The sequence below is a fragment of the Chiloscyllium plagiosum genome, chromosome 1 (genome assembly GCF_004010195.1).
Source record: "Chiloscyllium plagiosum isolate BGI_BamShark_2017 chromosome 1, ASM401019v2, whole genome shotgun sequence".
Taxonomy (NCBI): Eukaryota; Metazoa; Chordata; class Chondrichthyes; order Orectolobiformes; family Hemiscylliidae; genus Chiloscyllium; species Chiloscyllium plagiosum.
The window spans coordinates 83,626,567-83,650,466 of NC_057710.1; the positions used below are offsets into that span (position 1 = coordinate 83,626,567).

Here is a 23,900-nt window from a genome sequence, read left to right on the forward strand (position 1 = left end):
TTAAGTTCATTTTTCATACAAATGACCAGAGCACAGTGTTTCTGATTAAAGAAGCTTTGCTAGCTCCATGGTGTGTTGTGCTGACAGACTCAGCTGATTGGGAAGTAAGTTGCTGCTTTTCATATGGACGCTTTTGTAATGCTTGTCATGCTCGGTGTTGAAGCCTACGAAAGTACAACTCAAGACTTTTGTTACTTGGTGCTGTATCTCTGGCCCAGTCAATGTGCTGGTACTACAATGGATATTGATCTAAAAGAAGACATTTTGCTGGGACAGGCCAGCATGCCACTTAGATTATTACTTATATGCACAAAATTCCCAGGTGACTTCATGTAACAAAAGGGCAATCTTGTGGTTTTAAATAATATGTTGGACTATAACCTGGTATCATGTGACTTCAGACCTTGAAAGTCTAAACATGCAAGCCTGTAAGTTATATAGTGGCATTCCTGCTGTGAGTATTAAATCACTAGTAAAGTCACCAGTATACTAGGTAGGCAATGCATGTATATTGTGAACTAAACATATACAGCCTGCTACTTTGGTATAAGCAAATAATAGGCATCCACGGCCGGACCTTAAACTGGCATTAAATTGTTTATTTTGTATGTGCAAATAAGGGACCAAGCACTTGCAGTATTGAGGCACTGAGTGCCACATGTATTGAGGGACAATAGCTCCATCAACTAAATGTTACTTTGGTGGTTTCAACCTCTGAAATGTCTTAATGGTCTCACAAATTCAAAACAATAAATACAAGATGCACTATTAGCCCAATCCAGTGAATTTATCAGACATGACATGTCCCATTGAAATTCATGTTGGCTCTTTTTATTCAAACTTTGCCCTTCCAGATGCCTTGAGCTATTTGTCATAAATAAATTAAGCATTTCTCAAACAAAAACAAGATAAAACACAAATTTATGCTAAGCATAAGGACAGTGGTCATATTTGCTTCTCTACTGAAAATGTGTTGCTGGAAAAGCGCGAACCGGATCTGGCAGCATCCAAGGAGCAGGAGAATCGACGTTTCGGGCATGAGCACTTCTTCAGGAAGGACTTTGCTTTCTACTATTTCTACTATTTGCTTCTCTACGCAACTGGAATGTTAGACAATTATTTTAAACTTGCAAGACATACCTGAAGAGTTTGCCAACTCCTAAGTTAATTTTGCCAGCATCTTTGGGTGTACATTTTAGATGCTTGACACCAGTAAACTTTCTACTGTTGCTGAATACCTCACCCATGTTTTCATTATCCCTAGTCTTGACTATTTCAGGACACTCCTGACCAGTATTCCATTCCAACCCTGCCCCTTGTAAAATTGAATTTATCCAAAATGCTGCTGTCTGTATCTTAATTCACAGAAAGTTTTATTTAGCATTCACCTCAAGCTTACTAACCTCTATTGGCTTCCAGTTATATGATGAATTCACTTTAAAATTCTTGTCCCCTTGTTGAAATTCCTCTTTGACCTCACTTTTCCCCAGCACTTTATCATTCTGCAGCTCTTTAATTGTTTGAGATATCTCACTTCTTCAATTACGATTTTTTGAGCTTCCCATATTTGAGTTGTTTTACTGCTGGCATCAGCTGCCAAGAACAGATGGCTTTGAATTTTCCTCCCTAAGCATTTCATTTGACCCATCCTTCCTCCTTTAAAACACCCCTTACAATTCTAATGACCAAAATGTTTCTTACAATGATCTTGTGAAGAGCTTTGGGCCATCTTGCCATATTAAAGGTACCATAGTAATGTTGATATGATATCTTCCTTTCAAATATTGAAGAATCCCAATCCCTTCTTTTCAAAAACTGTTTGATGGTGTAAAGTTACATTAGGAAAAGTGATACAGATTATTAATCTGGGTTTCAGATTGTATAATGTAAGTTTGGAAGGATAAGATTGATAGATCAATGGTTGTCTTCTGGCCAATATATTACCACATACCTATGATAGAGCTATAGAGTTAGTTATTCACCAGGGAACAATTTTTAGCCCACTACCTGAGTGATATCTCCAACCTGCTGGAGATTAATGCTGGCTACTCATGTACTACAGATCACAAACCACTTTGGAATTACCCTTGTAGTTCTGATGGTGTGGATTGTAAATTTATTTGACATTTTAACAAACATTTGGTACATTTCCAACCTTATCTCCTTCACATAATTGCAATGCCTTACACACTGATATGATGGCTGTTGAAAAATCATTTTTATTGGAACAAGCATTATGTGTTTTAAATTTATAGTTGGCTATGATCCCTTCTGGTGGACCTTTGGCAGGCAGTATTGTGCTATATTACAAACATGAGTATACCTCATTGGAATAATTTAAAGCTAAAGATGTACTTCATGAGAGTTTAGAAAAATACAGGATCAGAACGGCTATGTACTCTTAAACCTGAAATGTCATTTATGGTTTTGCATTAAAGTCAACCATCTATCACTGAATGAATTTGTTTTTTTGTTTGTTGGCTTTGTCATTGTCATTGTTGGCTTTGGAACAAACAAATTAACCTTGATGATTGCAAAGTGCTATTCATGTCAATTAAGAGCCTCATGCAGAACATTTCTGTCTCCAACTGGAAACAATGTCTATCTTAATTTGGCCTAAGCATTTGAAAGTGCATAATGCAGTTGACACATTTGATGTGTATTCATGCAGTTTTCCATTTGTACCTTAAAACAAAATTTCAATATGTGAGACACCAATTGGAATCAACTTACACAAGAGATTGCTACCTGAAATTCCTATGTTCCCTTTTTGTGGTAACACATGCTGCAGCACAAAATAGTGCAAAATATTAAGTTTAATTCACAAATAAAGAGTTATCAATCAAGGTACAATTTAGACCCAAACAGGTCATGGCAGGTTCAGACATAATGATCATTGTTACATAAGTACAAGTTGTTTCTTTGACTAAATACAGTATTGAAGAGAGTTTACATGCAGAATCTTGTATTATCTTTATGGATGATTTTCTACATTGCTGAATTGTAATACAAATAAAATATATGCTGGGGTTGAGTTATAATGGAATTGGACTTTTGCCTATTTTAGATATCCTGCAGTGTGGAAACAGGCCCTTCGGCCCAACAAGTCCATACCGACCCTCCAAGGAGTAACCCACCCAGACCCATTTCCCTCTGACTAATACACCTAACACCATGGCCAATTCACCTGACCTGTACATCTTTGGACTGTGGGAAGAAACCAGACCACCTGGAGGAAACCCACGCAGGTACAGGGAGAATATACAAACTCCACACAGGTAGTTGCCTGAGGCTGGAATCAAACCTGGGATCCTGGTGCTGTGAGGCAGCAGTGCTAACCACTGAGCCACCATGCCACCCAGATTTCTTCACAACCCCAACCAAGACCCATTAAGGGTGCTAACAGCCAATCATTATATCCAACATATCCCTTGCAAGACTCCTATTGCCAAAAGGATACAAAACCAGTTGAGGGGGAAAAGGACCTTAAATATCTAACTGGTTCATAAGTGTTTTCTCAAGAACGAATTCCTTGACTGGTCTGACTCATATCAAACACTTATTCACAAGAATGTGTTTGACTCTTAACTGCTCTCTGAAGTGTCCTGTCAAACTCGAAAAAAGATGGCGGAAGCATTTTCACCATGTTAACAGCAGTTCAAGAAAACAACTGGTCTGAAATAATAGAATCAGAAGGTTGCCATTGTCTGTGTCAGCTCTTTGAAGGAACAATGCAAATAGTGCAGTTTGATTTTAAACTGAATACTTTAAATACATTTTCTAGTATGGGCTGTCTTTTAGTTATTTTCATCTCTTATTCCACTGTTTTCTTTTAATTTTCATTCTTACCTGTATATTCACCTTATTTATATTTTGTTTATAGTTATTTGTTCCATTCCAAGATGTACACTTGCAAAGCCAAGGCCTGCAAGGCTATGGACCAAGTATTGGAAAATGAGATTAGAATAATTCATTGGTTGTGTTTGACCAGGGTAGAATAACTCCACAGAGGCTAAGTCACCCTGTATTTACATGGGGAAAGTCCTTGACACTAATCAAGCTCCCTCAGAGCCAGCTGTCAGAGTGAACAGAACCTCAGACATTCCTGGTTTTTTTTGATAACTGACACTCCTGTTAATATTCTTTCTTTCTTTTGCCTTTCTCTTTTTTTCCCCAATTGCCCCACACTACCGCCTAACTGCAGTAGTGCTTATTTTTTCCCCAGCACCCATGTTGTGTGTGTACAGGTGTGATACACAGTGAGAGACACAAGGTGCACGAATCTTTATTCAGTTTCCACCACCAGGAAGAAAGGAAACACCCGAGTGGCCAGTGACAAGCAGTGCCCTTCACATCAAAGGGCAATGCTGTGTGAACAAACAATGAAGGGGAGGGCAGCAATTAAATCAAATAGAGTTGGAGGGGGAAATAATGCAGTCCACTCCCTGCGGTGCCCACCTCTCCCTGAACAACTCCAGGGTGTTGGTGGATACCGCATGCTCCTTCTCCAGAGACACCCGGGCTCTAACGTAACCACGGAAGAGGGGCAGGCAGTCGGCCCTAACGACCCCCTCTATGGCCCACTGCCTGGACCTGTTTATGGCCAGTTTGGCCAGGCGCAGGAGCAAACACACGAGGAGGTCTTCAGACCTGAACATTCTTGTTTTTTTTTAGTTTTTTTTCTGACTCTCCTGTTTTGTTTTTTAACCCCCACACTACCGCCAAACTGTGGTAGTGCTTATTTTTTCCCCATGTCGTGTGTGTGCAGGTGTGAGACACAGTGAAAGACACAAGGTGCACAAACCTTTATTCAAATTTCCACCACCAGGAAGAAAAGAAACACCCAAGTGGCTAGTGACAAGCAGTGCCCTTCACATCAAAGGGCAATGCTGTGTGAACAAACAGTGAAGGGGAAAGCAAGGATTAAATCAAAATAGAATTGGACGGGGAAATAATACACTCCACTCCCTGGGGCACCGATCTCTCCCTGAACAACTCCAGGGTGTTGGTGGACACCGCGTACTCCTTCTCCAGAGACACCCGAGCTCTAATGTAACCACACAAGAGGGGCAGGCAGTTGGCCCTAACTACCCCCTCCATGGCCCGCTGCCTGGACCTGTTGATGGCCAGTTTAACCACGCCCAGGAGCAGACCCACGAGGAGGTCCTCAGACCTGCCCTCCCTCCTCTGAAATGGGTGCCCAAAGATCAAGAGACACTCCTGTTTATTTCTGTCAGCCAGGGCTCTCTCATTGGACCAGATTAACAGCCCTGATCAGGGAACCCATATTCTATGATGTCCACCTGTCGAGCCTCAGTACAATCACTAGACAGCACAGACTCAATGAGCTGAGAGACCTTTTGCTTTGTTCTAGACATCTATGACTCTATGCCTATTATCCTCTTATTTTTTCCTTTGTTATTTTTATCTCCATTCCCATGTGCACATTCTGTTTCTTTTGCAATGTTTCAGTATTCACAATACAGCACAACCTCGATTGTTCAAACAACATGTGCAGGGAGTGTTTTGTTCGGATAACTGATCATTTGGATAACTGATCTGATCGTAAACAAGTGGTAATTTGAGTGCCAGTTATCGAACATTTCTCGGTTATCTGCCAGTGCACGCCATAATGCTGTCTAACTCATAACTGAATGCTGAGTTGCCTAATGCTGTTTTTACAGGACCTTGAGACATTGTTCGGATAATCCAAAATTTGGATAATTGATGTTTGGGTAATTGAGGTTGTACTGTATCTGAAGTTTTGTTGTTTTTCAATAACGTTAGTAGACAGTCAATATCCCCTGCCTTTTATTTGTCAAGATCACTTCAAAGTACTTTTCAACTTGGGGCAAAAACAGAAGGTGCTGGAGAAGCTCAGCAGATTGAGCAGTATCTGCAGATACAAAAACAGAGTTAACATTTGGAGTCCAGTATAATTCTTCTTCAGAACTCCAAAGTGATAACTCCCTCTCCCTCCACAGATGTGCCAGACCTACTGAGTTTCTCCAGCATTTTCCATTCTTATTTCATATTTCCAGCATGCCTAAAGAAAGTTTTTATGTATTATTGGAGCTATTGATTTTTTTCTATTGATTACATTTGTTATAAAAGTTCATAATACTGTTTTAATATCCCCAGTTCTTTTAGGTTAAGGAAGATGCCTTAGTAATTTGGAATTATGTTCAGTATTTTTTAAAGTTTCTTACATTCAATGATGTCATCAATCCAACTGTGACTTCCTTTCAAATCTTGCAGAGATTTACTGATAAAAATAATCTTGTTTAAAGCATTTTACCCAAATCTTATCTCCACAAGCTAATTGGGACAAATTGTCACTGTACAGTTTGAAACTAACATTTTCAGATAGAAAACAGTGTTATAGTTAATGGATGTTTTTCAGGATGGGTGAATTTGTCGTGGAGTTCCCCAGGGTTAGTATTAAGACTTCTGCTTTTCTTAATAGGTATATGATCTCGACCTTGCAATACAGGGCACAATTTCAAAATTTGTTATGAAACTTGGAAGCATTATAAACTGTGAGAAAGACTGATCTCCAAAGTTGACAAGTTGTTGGAGTGGATGGCTGGATAGACAGATGATGACATTAAATTTGGAGAAGTATGAGGTGATTTTGTTCGGAGAACAAGAAGAGACTTTTTTCATTCATTCAAGAAATGGAAGCACCTCTGGCTGGGCTAGCATTAATTGCCCATTCCTCATTGTCCTTGACTTGATGATGTGTGTGTTGCCTTCTTAGTAATCCATTTTGTGTAGGTACACCCACAGTACTGTTAATGGGGATACTGCAGGAAACAATATCATTTCATTAGCTTTTTCTAATTGCTTGCTGCATCAGTATACCAAATTTTATTTGGTTCACGTACCAGGTCAACATGAACCTTCTGCATCTCAAAGCTCTCTTCATTCAAATAATATGTATCGTTGTTATTTTTCCTGCCATAATAGACAAATATTCATTTGCCCAAATTATTCTTTATTGGCCAGATATTTGCCTACTGTCTTATCTATCTACACCTTTGTAGCCTCCTTACATCTTCACAGCCTACTTTCCTACTGTTCTGTCAGCAGCAAAATTAGTAACAATGCTCTTGGTCCCTTCTTCTAAATCATTTATATAATTTGTGACGGACCGCTTATTGCATCTTGCCAATTAAAGCATGACCCATCTATGTAACTCATTGTTTCTGTTAGTGAATTAATTTCTATCCTTTGCCAATATGTTATTCCCTATATCATTGGTTTATATCTTTTCATAATAACCATTGATGTGGCACCTTATCAAGCACCTTCTTTAAATCTAACTCTGTATAACTGCTGGATCTCATTTATTCACAGCACGTAATAAGTCCTCAAAGAATGCCAATAAATTAGTTAAACATGATTTGACTTGCACAAATTCTTGTTGACTCCTTGTGATTATCTTGAATTAATCCAAGTGCCCTTTATAACTTCTTTAATAATAGCTTTTAAGAATTTCCCCTATTATAGATTTTAAGCCAACTGGCCTGTAATTTCATGTATTGTATCTTTGTTAATAAAAAAGATACATTCACAAATTTCCAATTTGCTAGAACCTTCCCTGAATCCCAGGAATTTAAGAGAATTAAAACCAACTCATCAATTATCTCCTATCTCACTTCATTTAAGGATAAAATCCCTCAGCCCTTTTTTCATTTTTTTTAGTTCCTCCCTTCCTTTCATTTCATGATTTATAGCCATTACTTGGATGTTGCTGGTATCCTCTGTCATGAAGTCTGATCATCTGTTTTTACTAAAACAAGGTCAACATTAATATCAAATTTAAAAATAAAGCATATAATTGTGCAAATGTTGGTGATAGGTCAGAAGATCGAATAGGATATTGAAAAAATCAAACAATGACAAGATGACAAACGAAGGTATAATTAGAGTCCAGTATTCATATTTCCAAAACCCAGCTCAATTCATCTGCCAAGTCCTTACTCCCTGTTATTAATTTCCTAGACTCACTTTGTTTGGAAACAACTTTGTAAATTATTTTCATTTTAGAATATAAGACCATGCACTATAAGAAACAGGAACAGGAGTAGACTGTTCAGCTCATCGAGCCTGCTGCTCCATTCACTAAAATAAGAAATTCTTACTATCTGTTGTCATATTTCTGGCTAGCTTTATCTTGGACTTTAGTTCTTCCCTCCTCACTAATCATCGATACTTCTCCCACACAAGGGTTTGAGCCAGGAATTCATTACTCTAACCAGATGTGTCCTGTGCTAACTTGCTTTTGTTTCAGTAATCCATAGAGTTAGTAATTTATAGATTATTATCTTTGAGGTGCAGCTTCTTAATTTAGAGACTAACTCTTCCTGCTGGCTGCATAAAACATCATTCTTTAGCTTGCCTATGTTGTTGTCACTGACCTAGGGTCAGAAATAGGGATTCAAATCCAAAGCAAAAGATTCAGGCCATATACATCAGTGGATAATTTGTATACATGGGATAGGACTCAAGAGAATCAGGGTAAGAAGGTAGATATAATTGAACTTGAATACAGATGTGATTCAGCTCCTTTTTTAAAAATAATATATTCAATCTTTACTACTTCTAATATCATGATTTCAAGTGATTATTTGTAACTAGATTGAAGAACCTACAGTAGTTTCAGCATTCAAGATGTCTGGTTCAGAGGGGATCAAAGTTTGATGATGTTTGAAGATAAGCATGATTTATAATTTGTGATTAATTTGCATCTTCCGGTGTAGGCAACTTTGTGCTGCTTGCGAATTAACAATTACATTTCAATCAATCTATTTGAGCATATGATAACCACCTCACCACAAGAGACTCCATCATATCCATATCAATAATACAGCAACTATGTGCAACCATCACTCAATATGCTTTGAAGTGATAATATCTCTTAAAGCAAGCCTGTGTTACTGGTCTGATTCTTTCAAAGGGGAAGTGCATTCAGGCTCGAAGGTGTCCTGGAACTGTTTGTGGAAGAGAACTTGTGAAAACATAGGATGCCTACACTGTAGAAGCAGGCCGTTTGACCCACCGAGTCCACATTATCCCTCCAACAGCATCTCAGCCAGACACCTGATCCCTATAACCCTGCATTTTCCATGGCTAATCCACCTAGCCTGAACATCCCTGCACATTAAGGGCATGGCCAATCAACCTAACCTGCCAGGAATGATCAGATATCAAGGAGGGCAAGGAATGGTCAGGTGTCATGGTTTTGGTCATTGTTAAGCAACTCTTGCAAGAGGTATGAATGATGTTAAGTTCAGGATTAGGTTCGCTGTGAAGTTATTTTTGTGATCATGTCTTCTCCTCGACCTCAAATATGATCAATGGCATTATGATTCAGATATATGATTGTAATTGGCATTTAAATAAAACTGATTGATGTTTTCAAGTGGTTTGCCTGCAGCTCTCTGTAAAAGTTATTGACTATCTGTTGATGATACACAGGGGAAGCTTGTTGGAAAAAATCATCATTTTAATAGAGAAAGTTCAGACTGGAATAAAGATTTTTTTACATGTAAAAGAAAGGACCTGGTTAATGATGACTGCACTGACAGACTGTGCTAGGGACAACTAATACACATTTAAATTGGTGGATAGGTGGCAAAAAGACTAATGTTGAGAGCACTTCAAATAATATCTCAGGTGATCCAAAATAAAGGAAAAGAAAGAAAGTAAAGTACCAAAGTAAAATCATATGAACAGAATAACGTTTTAGAAATTCATTCACAGGTGTGTCTATCACTGCCTGGGCCAACATTTAATGCTCAACCCTAGTTACTCTTGAGAAGTGCCTTATTGAACCATTGCAGTCCATTTGGTATATGTGGAACCACAATGCTGTAAAGGGAGAGAGTGATATGATTTTGATTAATCATCAGTAAAGAAACAAAGACATATTTCTAAGTTAGAATAGAAAATGGCTTGGAGGGAAACTTATAGGTAGTAGTGTACCCAAATACCTGCTGCCTTGTCTTTTAGAGGGTAGTGGTCATGGGAAGGTGCTGTCGAAGGAACCTCAATGAATTTCTGCTGCGCATCATGCAGATGGGTACACATTCCTGCTACAGTATATTGGTAGCAGAGGGAGTGAATGTTTGAGGATGTGGTGTTAATTAAGTGAGTTGCTTTGTCTTAGTTGAGTGTTGTTGGAGCTACTCACTCAGGCAACTGGACATTGTTCCATCACAATCTTGACTTGTACCTTGTAGATGGTGGACAGACTGTGGTGAGTTAATTGTTGCAGGATTCCTTGGCTCTGACCTGCCCTTGAAGCAATAATATTTCTATGGCTAGCCAGTCCCATTTCTGGTCAATGGTAACTGCTAAAATGGTTGATCATATCATATAATTGTTTATTTAATACTGAAGGAATGCACAAAACTAACAGTAAGATAAAAGCACTTCATGTGAAAACACAAAAAAAGTATTTGGACAGCAAGCAGAGAGCATTTCACTGCTGATTACTTAGTGATTTTCACTGTTCATCTACCCTGTGACTTGCATTTGGAAGGAATTAATTGTTAGCGAAGCACTTTGGTATATGTTTGAACATTAAATAAATGCAAGATCTTCACTTTAAAATCAATGGTAGAGCAGACATTGATTCAAATGGTGTGCCTTTTCTATCCTCTCCACCTCAGTATTTGTCAACTGAAATACATGAAACAGCATGTTATAATTATTTATAGAAACCAATGTTTATTTTACTAAATGTTTCACAATCTAATGGACAGTTGACATTCTAATTATCACGGTGGTACCATTCTAAGCTCTTTAAATTAGACAGCCTTTTAATATAATAGCAGTAAAGATGATTAGCACACTCAAGCTTCAAAGCAAATGCTGCAAATTAGTAAAATGTAAGTTTACTTCTGTATTTCACTGCAGGGTGGTTTCTGATGCTCGAAGTCTCATTGGAGAAGTTCATCTAAACAGAAGAAAAAATGAAATAAGGAGAAACAGTAAATGTGAATAATAACTAAACAAAGCCCCATTATTCCCAGAGGTGCCACAAATTTTAAACATTCCTCGATTTACCTGTCTTTTGCACCCGTGTTGACAGAAAGTACCATACTTAACAAGAATTGCTATTTATTACAAATAAGAAGACTGTAGCTACAAGTAAACAATTGTGAGCTGCCATTATAAAAATGTACTTGATAAACCTGTAATCCACTTATCTCTCTCTCTGACACAGACACACACACACACACACACAAAACTGGAAGAATGGTTCTTGTCTTGATTAGGATACTACTGCTTTATCCCCTTTCTCCGAATGTTCTCACTGGTTTGCAGGAGGAACAGGGTGATTGTTTCACATTTATAAAAGGTCTCTGACTTGTTAATCAAAAGTCATAACTAATAGCAGCTACTGAAGGAAAAATAAGTTGATTTTCTACAGGCTTAAGGTGGGTTAGTGCTGCAGAGAAAAGTCATGGCTCCCGAGCTGTGGGAGATGCAAATGCTTCTCTAATCTTGTTCACAGAACCAAATTGTTCAACTACCTGGGAAATAATCACATATTTGTTGACAGGCAGAAGTTAGCAGCTACCAGTCAACAGACCAATCAGCTAACTGTTGCTGGCTGAATCTCCATTTGAACAAAGCCTTGACTGCTGGGTTTCTGAATCTTCTACTACTACTACTTGAAGCAGCAGCTGTATACACAGTGCTTACAATGAGTGTCAGGTTACTTATTTTTACAAACAGCAGGAAGCCTTTAGCAATTCTTGGTATGTAAACAATTCTTTGCCTATTTCAGTCCACAATCAAAAGTACAGAAAAAAACCTCACTTTGTGCAGATAAATATTCAGGCATTAAATAAACACAGATCAATGAAAGAAGGAATTGTGATTACCTCATAAAAATGTTAATCAACCAAAGCAAATACTCTACTTCAGTTTGTGAAAAAAAGACCTTGCATTTTTAAGAGTGGATGCATGGACATGGAGGTTGGCATGGGTGACACTTAGAGGGAGTGGTTGGATGATGTGCTGTGAAAGATATGTGCTAGAAGGTTGAACAGACCTGAATATAACTAGAATGTAGTCAAGAGCTGAGCTGACCCTTCTGCAGATTTGAGGAGTCAAAATAGTATAGGTTTTTTTTTATGGTGAGCCAGGAAATTTTATGACTTGAGCTTTCCATCCAGACAGTGTAGACAGCTAAAATATCAATGCTACCTGGGCTGCTGTTTCCAACACTTGCTGTTTATTTCAGAGTTCAAACCTATACTGTATTTTACTTTTGTAATAACCTGCATTTGATACAGGGTTATGAACCTAACTGTTTATTTTTATATGATATTCCGGTCTTAAGTGTACATACGCCTTTCATGAAAAGATCTATACATATTGGACTCTAAAATATGTTTAGAACTTTGGTTAATTTCAGCATAGCTCCTAAGGTCTGTCTGTAATGGATACTATGTGAGTTTTATTAGGGTGCAAGGACAGAGGGTTTTATATGGGGGTGAGGGGGTCGATGAGTTTTGTTAGGTAAAGATTTCAAGAGATGTAGAGCAAAAGCATTGGGTATTAAGATGTAAACCAGCTTTGAGTGGCAATGCAGGATTGGAGCAGAATAGTCTATTTTTGCTTCCATTTTGCAAATTCTAGGTGAAATGAAGTGTGAACAGCACTGCATGGTCCATCAGACTCCAATTTTGAAAGTAGGTATTTTATTATTTGTATAACTTTAAATACAATATGGAAATCAAAATAACAATATTTCCAAGCTTCATGATGATAGTTACATATATTAAAATATATCAAACTTCATGAAAGATAGTAATCAAAGTTATGTTTATATTTAAGCAAGGTTTCAATGGTATCATTTGAAAGAAATTGTGCACTCACCAGGCAGAGTTGAGAGGAGGTGCACATTGTCAAGTTAACTTACAGACTAAGTGTATAATCTACGCCTGAACAGTTAGGAACAAATTAAAATTACTATTCCTGTTTGTAATAAGCATGTTTTATCAGCAGGCCTGCATTATTTAGTTAGAAACTGGAAACCTCCTTTCACTGTCTGTCTATAAGGCCGAAGTTATGAGCTTTGACTCGAAACATCAGCTCTTTTCTCTCCTTACAGATGCTGCCACACTTGCTGAGATTTTCCAGGATTTTCTCTTTTGGTTCCTTTCATTGACCCTGGCCTGGAACATGTCAGTGGGCCCTGGAGCAGATCAAAGGCTATAAATTCTCCAGTAATTCACCTCCTCTTTCTCTCTTTCTCTCTTTCTCCACTGCCTATCTGCAAGGCAGAAGTTATGAGTGTAATGGAATAGACTCAGTTTGTTTGGATAAATGCAGATCAAACAATACTCAGGAAACTTGACGCCACCCAGGGTAAAGCAGTCTGTTTAATTGGCAACCCGCTCCACTCCAACACAGTGGTAGCAGTATGCACAATCTATTGGATGCACTGCAGCTACTCACTTTGGAACATTTCTCAGCACTTTCCAAAGCTGCAGCCTTCAGCACCTAGAAAGACAAGAGCAGCAGACACATAGGATCACAACCATATGGTGGAATGATATTACTGTTCCTTCATTGTCACTGGGTCAGAATCCTATAGGTGTCCACAGGTGTCCCTACACTTCAAGGCCTGCAGTAGTTCAAGAAGGCAGCACATTGTCACTTTCTCCAGGGTCATTAAGAATGGGAAATTAATTAATATTAGCCCATCCAGTATTAGCCATATTCCCCGCACACGTGGGAAAAAAAAAGCATGATTTGTCTCACCTATGTGCAATTCACATCCGTGGATGGACCAAAACAAGCTTGATTTTTCCCCTTATTTACTGCCTTTAGGTATTTCAATGAATAGAAACAGATGGAGCTATGTTGGATCCAAAGAGTTGCCTATGAAACAAATCATTTTAAATTTAGTCACTAATTTCCTTTTTTGTGTGGCTAACAATATCCATAAGAGAAATGACTAAATAAGAATGTAAATGTTTTGTTAAACCACCTCAAAATAGATTTCTATAAAAGATGAATGCCATCTACTCCTGATCAACTCACTCATTTCTAAATGCTAAAAATATTGAATTATATAAAGGTTTAAATCATGCAATGCAAATAACATTGCAATGGCCCGGTCAAGTGCAAATTGAACACCTGCAACAATAAGTTGCAGATGATTTGAATTAAATGACCGTGAATTAGGTGGAGGAAACTGTAAACTGTTCCTGGTGATTTTAAGTTGCATTCGTCAAACTCACCTCCGTATCATTTTTATCCTTCCCATCCCATTTTCCTTTCTTGTCATTATTTCTTAGGACAGCCCACTGATGTTGCAGTCTGACAGGAATGTAACCGTGAATGCTCGCAATAACCTTGGACAGATTACCGGGCAGCTGACAGTTGGTGAGTTTGCTACTCTTTAATTGTGCATTTTGGTCAGAATCACTTCATCTCTCAGCTAATTGGATGATATACTTTTGTATTAAATTGGTTCAGATTAATGCCTACACAGTCTCTCAAGTCTCAACACATTTATGTCAAAGTATGTCCACAGTAATATTGAACTAAATAAGTGAATAGTTTTACTTCCTTTTGATTGAAGATATTTCAGCTTTTGATCATTTGCTTATCAACATGCTTAGTGCTAGCCTTCATTTCAAATGATTCATAATATTTAATTAAAAGATACCTTCTTATCAGACTACTTTTTCATAGCCATCAATGTAATAGTTCTCGCGGCATGTTTATCCACTAGATTTATAATATGATCGCCATTTTATCTCTAACATTCTTTTAACTGTAACATCTGACACTTGGGGAGAAATCTGACAGAAAATCAAAATTTCACATTATGCATGTTGCTGCTGATTTCTAGTGAGTCAATTAATTTTTAATTGACTTTTAAAGAAACTTTAATCTTCGAATGGCTTGATATGTGAATAAAGTGAGCGCTTTCTTCTTTGTTCAGTTCATTTCTGACATGAATATGCAACTACATGTCAAACAGGAATAATCATCAGAACCTTATTGAATTATGGAATGAGGCCTGTGAAGGAATAAAATCATTTGCATAAAGATAGATAAATTTGCTGAACAGTTTTTTGGTGTGAATTTTAATGTGTACAGTACTACACTCTGAGAAATCAAAGTACTTCTTATTAAAATGACATGCATACATCTCTGCAATGGGTAAAAGAAAAAGTCAGCAGCTCAGTTAATCAACTGAACATGTAGCTGAGTCATCCACCCCAGAAGGTCTCAGTTTGGTCTGTGTGAAATGGCTGTACTTGGCAGATTATGGTTGGGGTGATCCAGTTGACCTTAGAATTCCTTGGTTCGGAACCTGAGGTCTGCCTGAGTACTACAGCTGATCACTGCCTGGAGATCTGCTAGAGAGTCCATGCATGTGGATTTGAGATAAAATGGGATATGTGTTGGATGTGATTTCCACCCCTAGTCATAAAAATCTCAACAGCCAAATGATTGGACTAAACACTTATTTTTCAATCTCGCTCTCACAGAAAGTTTTTGACAGCCTGCTTTCCTGTGCAATTGCCCGTTATTATATCATCAACTAAGCATTATATATTTAAAATTGAAAGAGTACTAGAAGGATCTGAACCACAGAATATTGGATATTTTGAATTACCCCTTCCATATGCACAAATGTTTGTATCTTACAGTCAGATGAAATATTGGTCTGGATCTTTCAAGGGGCAGTAATCATCAGATTGCCACTTAGTTTAAACTTATCTCTAAGTTGACACTGCTCCACATGTCTTACTAGATCTTCCAGAACAACTTCTCCAAAAATGTGTGGCTATGGCTTCTTAGAGCTCCATCAGATTGGGGGAAGGAAGAGAAGTCAGATCTTGTTTTTACAGCATTAGCTGCTGAATGCTAACTTTAAATGCTCAGTGTGAATATGAGTAAATGAATGAAAGACTGGGTAGGATGTGTGAGGTAGGGAGTTGATAAAGTGGGTTAATGGCCAGTCAGGTCATGCTGAGAAGAAGTAATTAGCAGTGGAGGGAGTGTAGTAGGGGGGTTGTGTAGTGTCAAGTCAGAGAAGTAATCTGGACTCAGGATTACCATAGAGGTAAAGACAATGACTGCAGATGCTGGAAACCATATTCTGGATCAGTGGTGCTGTAAGAGCACAGCAATTCAGGCAGCATCCGACGAGCAGCAAAATCGACGTTTCGAGCAAAAGCCCTTCATCAGGAATCAGGATTGCCATAGATAAGTCAGGTTAGAATTGTAGCTGGATCAGGCAGGAGTGGATTAAATGGAAGATCAGGTGGCGGGCTCAGTGTAGTCTGGGCTGGAATGGTTAGTTGAAGCTTTGAGATGAGATGATGTTGATACATTTGAATGTTTGGGAGATCATTGCTGTAGTTACACAAGAGTTAGACTAAGATTTTTTGTCTCTAATGGTTTCAAGGGTAACTATTCACATATGGAGCTATGTGGAGTCCAGTTCAAACTTGACGACTGAGATTTTAGAGACAATCCATTGGCAAGTTAAACTTTCTGACATTTTCCAGGGAGTCCAATACGTCAGGACTTCTGCGACATCCCTACACACATTTTGATTCATAGGTCTGCCTCTGATGATCCAGAGACTGGAAGATCTAGGCAATTGTAAATGAATTAAGTGCAAGATTAAGAGGTTCACTTAGGTACCAGTGGTTAATTCTCCTAATGACTATACACAACTGCACAATGTCTGGGAGAAACCATTTCTACAGAAGCCAAGAAAAGCCTTTCAACATCACTATATTAATGCTGTGGTTCTGTTCGCTGAGCTGGAAGTTTTTGTTGCAAACGTTTTGTCCCCTGTCTAGGTGACATCCTCAGTGCTTGGGAGCCTCCTGTGAAGCGCTTCTGTGGTGTTTCCTCCGGCATTTATAGTGGCCTGCCCCTGCTGCTTCCGGTTGTCAGTTTCAGCTGTCCACTGTAGTGGCCGGTATATTGGGTCCAGGTCAATGTGTTTGTTGATGGAGTTGTGGATGAGTGACATTCTTCTAGGAATTCCCTGGCTGTTCTCTGTCTGGCTTGCCCTATGATAGTAGTGTTGTCCCAGTCGAATTCATGTTGCTTGTCGTCTACGTGTGTGGCTACTAGGGATAGCTGTCCCAACTCACAGACAACAACTCACCAAAACGAAGGACCCGATACCCATCCAGCTCGGCGAACAGAACCACAGCAGCGAGCACCCGAGCTACAAATCTTCTCACAAACTTTGATCACTATATTAAGTTTGGCCATTTGAATGAAATATGGAAGTCTGTAAATATTTATAAATTTTAGCAGCAGCCAGAAGTTGCCAAATAGTGGCTAACATGTAAGTAATTGAGAACCTTTTATATAATGTCAGTGCAAATGCTTTCTGCTGTTGAGTGTGTACTAGCCTAAAGAGCTAGTTTAAAGACATTGGCTGGGGTGCTGAGTTTCAAAATGATCCAACCATAAATTGATCTGAGATTGACCAGGCTTTCTTCCCTGAAACCTGTTTGCAGTTCCATAATGGCAAATTGTGGAAATGAAAATTGGGAGATGGCTAATTTGGTACTACACTCAACCCTGAACCAATAGGCACTTGTGAGCCATGCTTTCTGTCCTTTGTGTCTGTGTAAATGAGAAAAATAACATGATTTTAAAACAGCCTTTACAAGTTTGTCACAGGCTTGAGCTTGAACAGATGGATTAAGAGAAATTTCCTTTGCAATTATAACCTTTCTCTGTTTATGACTAGAAGTGATTAGTGTGCAGGTATTCTTTTTATACCTGGCACCCAGGCCTCGAAACCAAAATGTTTAAATTCATGTCCATCTTCAGAACTTGCTGCCCATTGAAAGGTGAAACGATGCAGTTCAACGGGTTAACAATCAGTCTGCTAACTTTTCAAATACTTCTCGGTGTTTCCTAAAATGTCAAAAAGACAAAACCAAGTGACTAATGAAGTAACAAGTTGGGCACTGAATAACAAAAAAGACATTGGACTTCTTCACTCTGAAATATATTATCTACAACTACAGCTTTCATTTTGTTTACAGTGAATGCTTTGAAAAGTAAAGACAGTTTGTAAGATAATAAGGAGAAATCAGAGAGGGGGGAAAGAGCAGTGATAAGAAAGGAAGATGATCTTTTTCAGAGAGGTTAGAAATAATATAAAGTTATTGAGAAAATAATAGAGACAGCCATCACTCATCACAGATAGAGAAAAAACATCAGTATAAAACATAACATCAATCATTTCAGTTGCAAGGACAAGGTAACAACTGTGAAGCAGTCATCTATCATCACAGACACAAGATAACAGCAGTGAGCATCACAGTCATCCATCAATACAGATAGTAGGGTCATTTTGACTTCCACCAATGATGCAAATACGTAATGATAAACCAGTCACAAATTATACACCTCATGGTTTTCATTTTCATCATGACAATTTTCAGATAGTTCTGCTCTGTTGATGCAAACTCGGTTCTGGGAATCATCCTTGTGCAACAGCCGGTAAGCTTGAGAACCAGTCAACATTTTGTCATGGGCTGCATTTCAATTACTGTATGAGCAGAAGTCTATAATGACTTCTCTGACAGCTTGTGGACAATGCTACAAATCAAGTTTTGGCTATTAATAAATGACCTCAGGTAAGTCCGAGGTCTTATTGGTTTCTGCTACATCACCAGGCATGCCTTGGTAGATTCACTGGATAGAATCTCAAACAGGTCAGTGTGGTCAAAATTGTGCCAGAATCAAAGGGGAAGTCTGGAAATTTCATGCCGACAGCATCTTGCTCCATCTTTTTCATAAGAAGTCTGACGAGTTTCTCACTAGGCGATGCGTCAGTTAAAGGGAATTATTTCTTGTTAAACACAACAACTTGCCTCTTGGTATTCAGCATTCTATCTTACAAAGCTCTCCAGACTAGCTAGGTATTGGGAAAGCTGGACATGAAAACTGGCATGGGTGTCTGGCAAATTCAATTTTCCACTTGTTCCAAAGCACTTCTGAATTACACGTTAGGGCACAATCCACAACCATCAACCATGCACACCCCTCTTCCACAGGCATTGGCATTCAGAACATCTCAATCCCTCAGGACCATCATGTCACTGCTGTAATACAATAGCTGTGGAAGCACAGACTAGCATTACAGGGTGCATCTGCATCAAGCATTCAAAGGTTGCAACAAGAATAATTTGTATGCATAGAGGGGCACCCAGTTCATGGTTTATACCAGTTTGTATCTCAGGGCTGCTCGCTTGCTTTCTCAGTACTTGCAAATGTAGCAAGTACCTCAATTGCTTGCAGCATCCATACCTTTGCCTTATCTTGCCTTGCCCTCTGTTGCCATCCCGTGCCAATTCGACCAGTCACAAAACTAAGCAGCTTGCCTTGCTGGTCAGCAGTCCTCAGTCAACGTGGTATTCACCTTCCTAAATGGCACCATGCTACATCAGTCCCACAGCTGCACCATGGTCCAGCAGTTTATGTAGCAAATACACTGCATGTGCAGCAACTAAGCAGTAATGTCTCAATGTCTGAGGGTGTAGTCTTTACTGAGTTCTACGGAGGTACCAGTCAGTCAGGAGATCCTAGCAGAGTAAGTTAAGAGGCAGCCTCCCATACCATTCCAGAGGATTGGCTCTAGGCTCCAGATTCATGAATTAGTATTTTAATAAAGGAAGCTTCATGGTGACAACCTTTTATAGTCCTTTTACAGATGATTGGCTTGGTCACGTTTTGATCCAATTTTCCTGAACACAGCTAGTTCAATATCCACCCAATTCAGAAGGGATCCTAAAACAGATTTTCTCAATGCTCAGTGTTTACTTGTCTCAGGCAACAGTAGATTTGCTTGAAGGATTTGCAAGCATTATAGAACATGGCATGTAGCCCATTGAAACTGACCTGTTTTAAATCGATTTGTCACTTTAGAAAACGTACACACAATGATCAACAATAGGCCCCTCACTCCTTTCAGTCCACTCTATCATTCAATAAGATCATTCCTGATCTAATTTTAAACCTGACTCTACATTTCTGCATATCCCCAGCAATCATTCTTCCTCTTGGGAATCAAGAACCTATCTACATCTGCCTTAAAAATATGTAAAGATTGTGAATCCACTGGCTTTTTAGGAAGGGAATTCCAAAGACTCAGAACCCTCAAAAAAAATTCCTCATCTCTGTCTTAAATGGGCAGCTCCTTATTTTTAAACTTTGACCATTAATTCTAGATTCTCCCGAAAGAGGGAGAATCTTTTCATCTTGTAGTCACTTCTGGTCTTTTTAACCTCCAAAGGATACAATCCTGGCCTCTCTGTAAGTAACTTTAAGGTCACTAACTTGAATAGGATCAAAAAAGGAGAGCTGTGGACTAGTACCCAATCTGACATTTAACAATCTCACTAAAAGATTAAAAATAATTCCGCAATGATAACTGAAGAGACAACTATTCTTCACTTGCTGTATAAGGAAACAACAGAGAAAAATACCATCCATTATCACAGAGAAATTTACAAAAGAAAATTACTGTTAATTGAAAAGAAAATTAAAATGTTAAGATTGTAGAAAATATATTTCCTGCTGAAGAAAATAAAGAAGGTAGTTGTAGTTTTTAGTTTTGTATTTGGAAGAACTTTTGGATTAATATTGGATAAGTATTAAAGACTCGAGGAGGGAGGATTAATTCTAACCTCCAGAAAATTATGTTATAATTATGTTCATCATCTCCCAACAGAAAAAAATAAGTAATTGAAAGAAGGAACTATCTTAGGAAGTAATCACATAGCCCCATTCTGTAGTCTGAGGGAAAGCTTAGGGCAAGGTCAGTGGAAGTTTTGGTGATGAATCATACATGTTGTGAATCTGTCAGAGTTTCAGTGGAAAAGTGAATAAATAAACAATGCTTATTCTGCCAGGCAGTGCCTTCTAGGGACAAAGCATGAATCAGAAGTAAAACCTGGAAAATATTTCCAAACATAGTCTGTACCTTGCTTTCAATTGTAGTTATAGGTTACAGCTGAATGTCTTGACTCCGCAGAGCTGCTTTTCACTTGTGTTGAACTCCACATTTGTACATCTAGAGCCAGGCTGAGGAGATTATCAAAACCCTTTTATCTTCTCCTTTTCCATAAATCAGTGCGATTTCAGAAGGGGATGATGTATGTATTTCTTAGCCTCTTGGCTTGTGTGGTCACATTAAATAATAGCAGCTATCTTTGTATGCAGTGTAGTGGTAATGTCACTGCTCTTGTAATCCTTGGGGGCAAGCTAATGTTTATGGGTGGCATGGTGGTGCAGTGGTTAGCACTGCTGCCTCCCAGCGCCAGAGACCTGGTTTCAATTCCTGCCTGGCGCAACTTTCTGTGTGGATTTTGCACATTCTCCCATGTCTGCATGGGTTTGCTCCGGTTTCCTCCCACAGTCCAAAAACGTGCAGGTTAGGTGAATTGGTCATGCTAAATTGCCTGTAGTGTTAAGGGAATGGGTCTGGGTGGGTTGCTCTTTACAGGGTTGGTGTAGACTTGTTGGGCTGAAGGGCTTGTTTCCACACTGTAAGTAATCTAATCTAAAAGAGAATTATTTATTCACACATTCTTCCCAAAACAATAAACACTGCACTACTCATACCCAGAAGAAAGATATGGTTAAAGAGAATAGTATATTTTTACAAGTAAATCAAAAGCGTAGTTGCTATTTCTTGTATCTGACTTGTTGTAGACGAGTAGTCATAGAAGCTCTGGTAAAGAAAGGAATATTTTCATGTTTTGTAGTTTAGATGAGTTCAAATAGCTAAAGTCAGCTATCCAGATCTTTAATAGGATTCCCTTAAGGAGATGAATATCTAGCAGGTCACAAAACTAGGCAGTTGTGATATTAAGGATTTCCAATTTATTAAGGATGGACTTAGTGCTATGAATCAGACTGCGAGGTAGTTTTGAGATTTTACATACATCAGGTTCTTAAGTGAAGATGACACTTCCTCTTCCTGTTGCTATTCTGTCACAGACCTAACTTATTGTGATTTTAGTTCTCCTTAGTTGAGTATTAACTTGAAGACAGGAAATCTGAACATATTTTTAGTCAACCTGTTCAGTCATAATATGTAGGTGGAACTTGAACCTGAACCATCTGACCCAGAGGTAGGGACACTATTACTGTGCCACATGAGCCTCCAACAGGACACCTGTAAGTTCATTGACATTAGGTTTTTAATATATCACAACCAATTAGTCATGGCAAATTTCACAAATAAATTCCATCGAGGTATTTCCATTCAAACAGATGTTTCCACCCGTTGTTATTTAATGAGTGACTTTCCAGAAGTTTGAGGCAGGAATTGCAGAATTCACCTGATCTCAGCAGACATTTTAGCCACCTGTCTGGTGTCAATTTTAACTAGAAAGGATACTTCCAGAAGCTTCCAGATGAGCATTGTCTATTTCTAAAGTGATGACTAGGACATGCCTTCACTGAGTTTGAGACTCACCTTAGCATAACGATTATACTTCAGAAAATGTAATTACTGTAATGTGTTTGCAACTTCCTAAGGTCATAAAAGCCAGCTATAAATTCATGTTATTTATTTCCATTTCAAAAATGGGTGGCACGGTGGCACAGTAGTTAGCACTGCTGCTTTACAGCGCCAGAGACCCGGGTTCGATTCCTGCCTCAGGTGACTCTTTATGTGGAGTTTGCACATTCTCCCCGTGTCTGTGTGGGTTTCCTCCGGGTGTTCCAGTTTCCTCCCACAATCCAAAAATGTGCAGGTTAGGGGAATTGGCCATTCTAAATTGCCTATAGTGTTAGGTGAAGGGGTAAATGTAGGGGAATGGGTCTGGGTGGGTTGCGCTTCGGCAGGTCGCTGTGGACTTGTTGGGCCGAAGGGCCTGTTTCCACGCTGTAAGTAATCTAAAAGAAAATCACGAACCATTTAGTTCAAAGAAACCTACACTTTATAAACTTCACCAAAATCAGTCATTGTAATTAAACCCTATTTGGCATTTCAGTTGGATCATTATATTTCAAGGAAACATTCCTGAATTAATTTATTTGAGTTTGCTCTCAATTAATTGACATCCTTAAGTGCAGATTTAAAATGCTAAAAAGACTGAATAATGTGAATCCAAGCGTGTCATTTATTTTGATCTATGAGAGTAGAGCTAAAGGCCCTGTGAGTAAAATTAATAAGCTACAAGCAAGGCCTTCTATTAAAACTTTTTGGGACAGAGTAACATGTGTTAGAATAAACCCTGGCAGTTTCTTCTCCACCTCCATGCATAACAGTGCAGGAAATAATTCATTTTTTCAACTGATTTTTCGCGAACATATGTTGCTCGGAGTTATTTCCCATGCAAAGCTCATTAGCCTGATTTAGAACTGCCTCCCAGAAGATCCTGTCAAATATAATTGTGGAATTCAACTTCAGCTGAATATGACCACCCCAGCAGATGACAGACCAGTGCTCAGAGACTGCAAGCTTGGGTTTGCTGCTGGTTTGCACTACCTAAGGCCCAGGTGGGGCACATGACTTCTATTTGATGCAGGTATCCATATGGATGACGACCTGTTATTCCAGAATCAAAATCCCAGGAATAGGTATTTAGGTCCCGCTGAGAGCAGGAACAGCAGCAGGCAAGAGAAAACATTGAGGTATTGGCTATGTGTTGGTTTCCCAATATTATTAGGTCACCAGCAAATTTTGTCAGTGAGATCATCAACCTTGGGAAGATATAAATATAGAACATATAGAGCTTTACGAGACAAGGGAGTTTCACTCTACATCTAGTCCTGTAATATACCTGTCCTGGGGATGCTTGATGGGGACAGTGTAATGGAAGCTTTTTTATCAGTGTAAAAGAGGAGATGGAAAT

At 38.7% G+C, this 23,900-nt stretch overlaps 1 protein-coding gene across 2 annotated transcripts in view; it reads left to right on the forward strand.

Annotated features, from left to right (window-relative positions):
- LOC122549979 (zeta-sarcoglycan) overlaps positions 1–23,900 on the forward strand; it is a 972,906-nt gene that overhangs the window by 815,961 nt on the left and 133,045 nt on the right. For both annotated transcript variants that reach the window (XM_043690307.1, XM_043690318.1), the window contains exon 4: positions 14,328–14,415. In XM_043690307.1, coding sequence (XP_043546242.1) covers positions 14,328–14,415 — 88 coding nt within the window. The remainder of the gene's footprint in view (positions 1–14,327; positions 14,416–23,900) is intronic.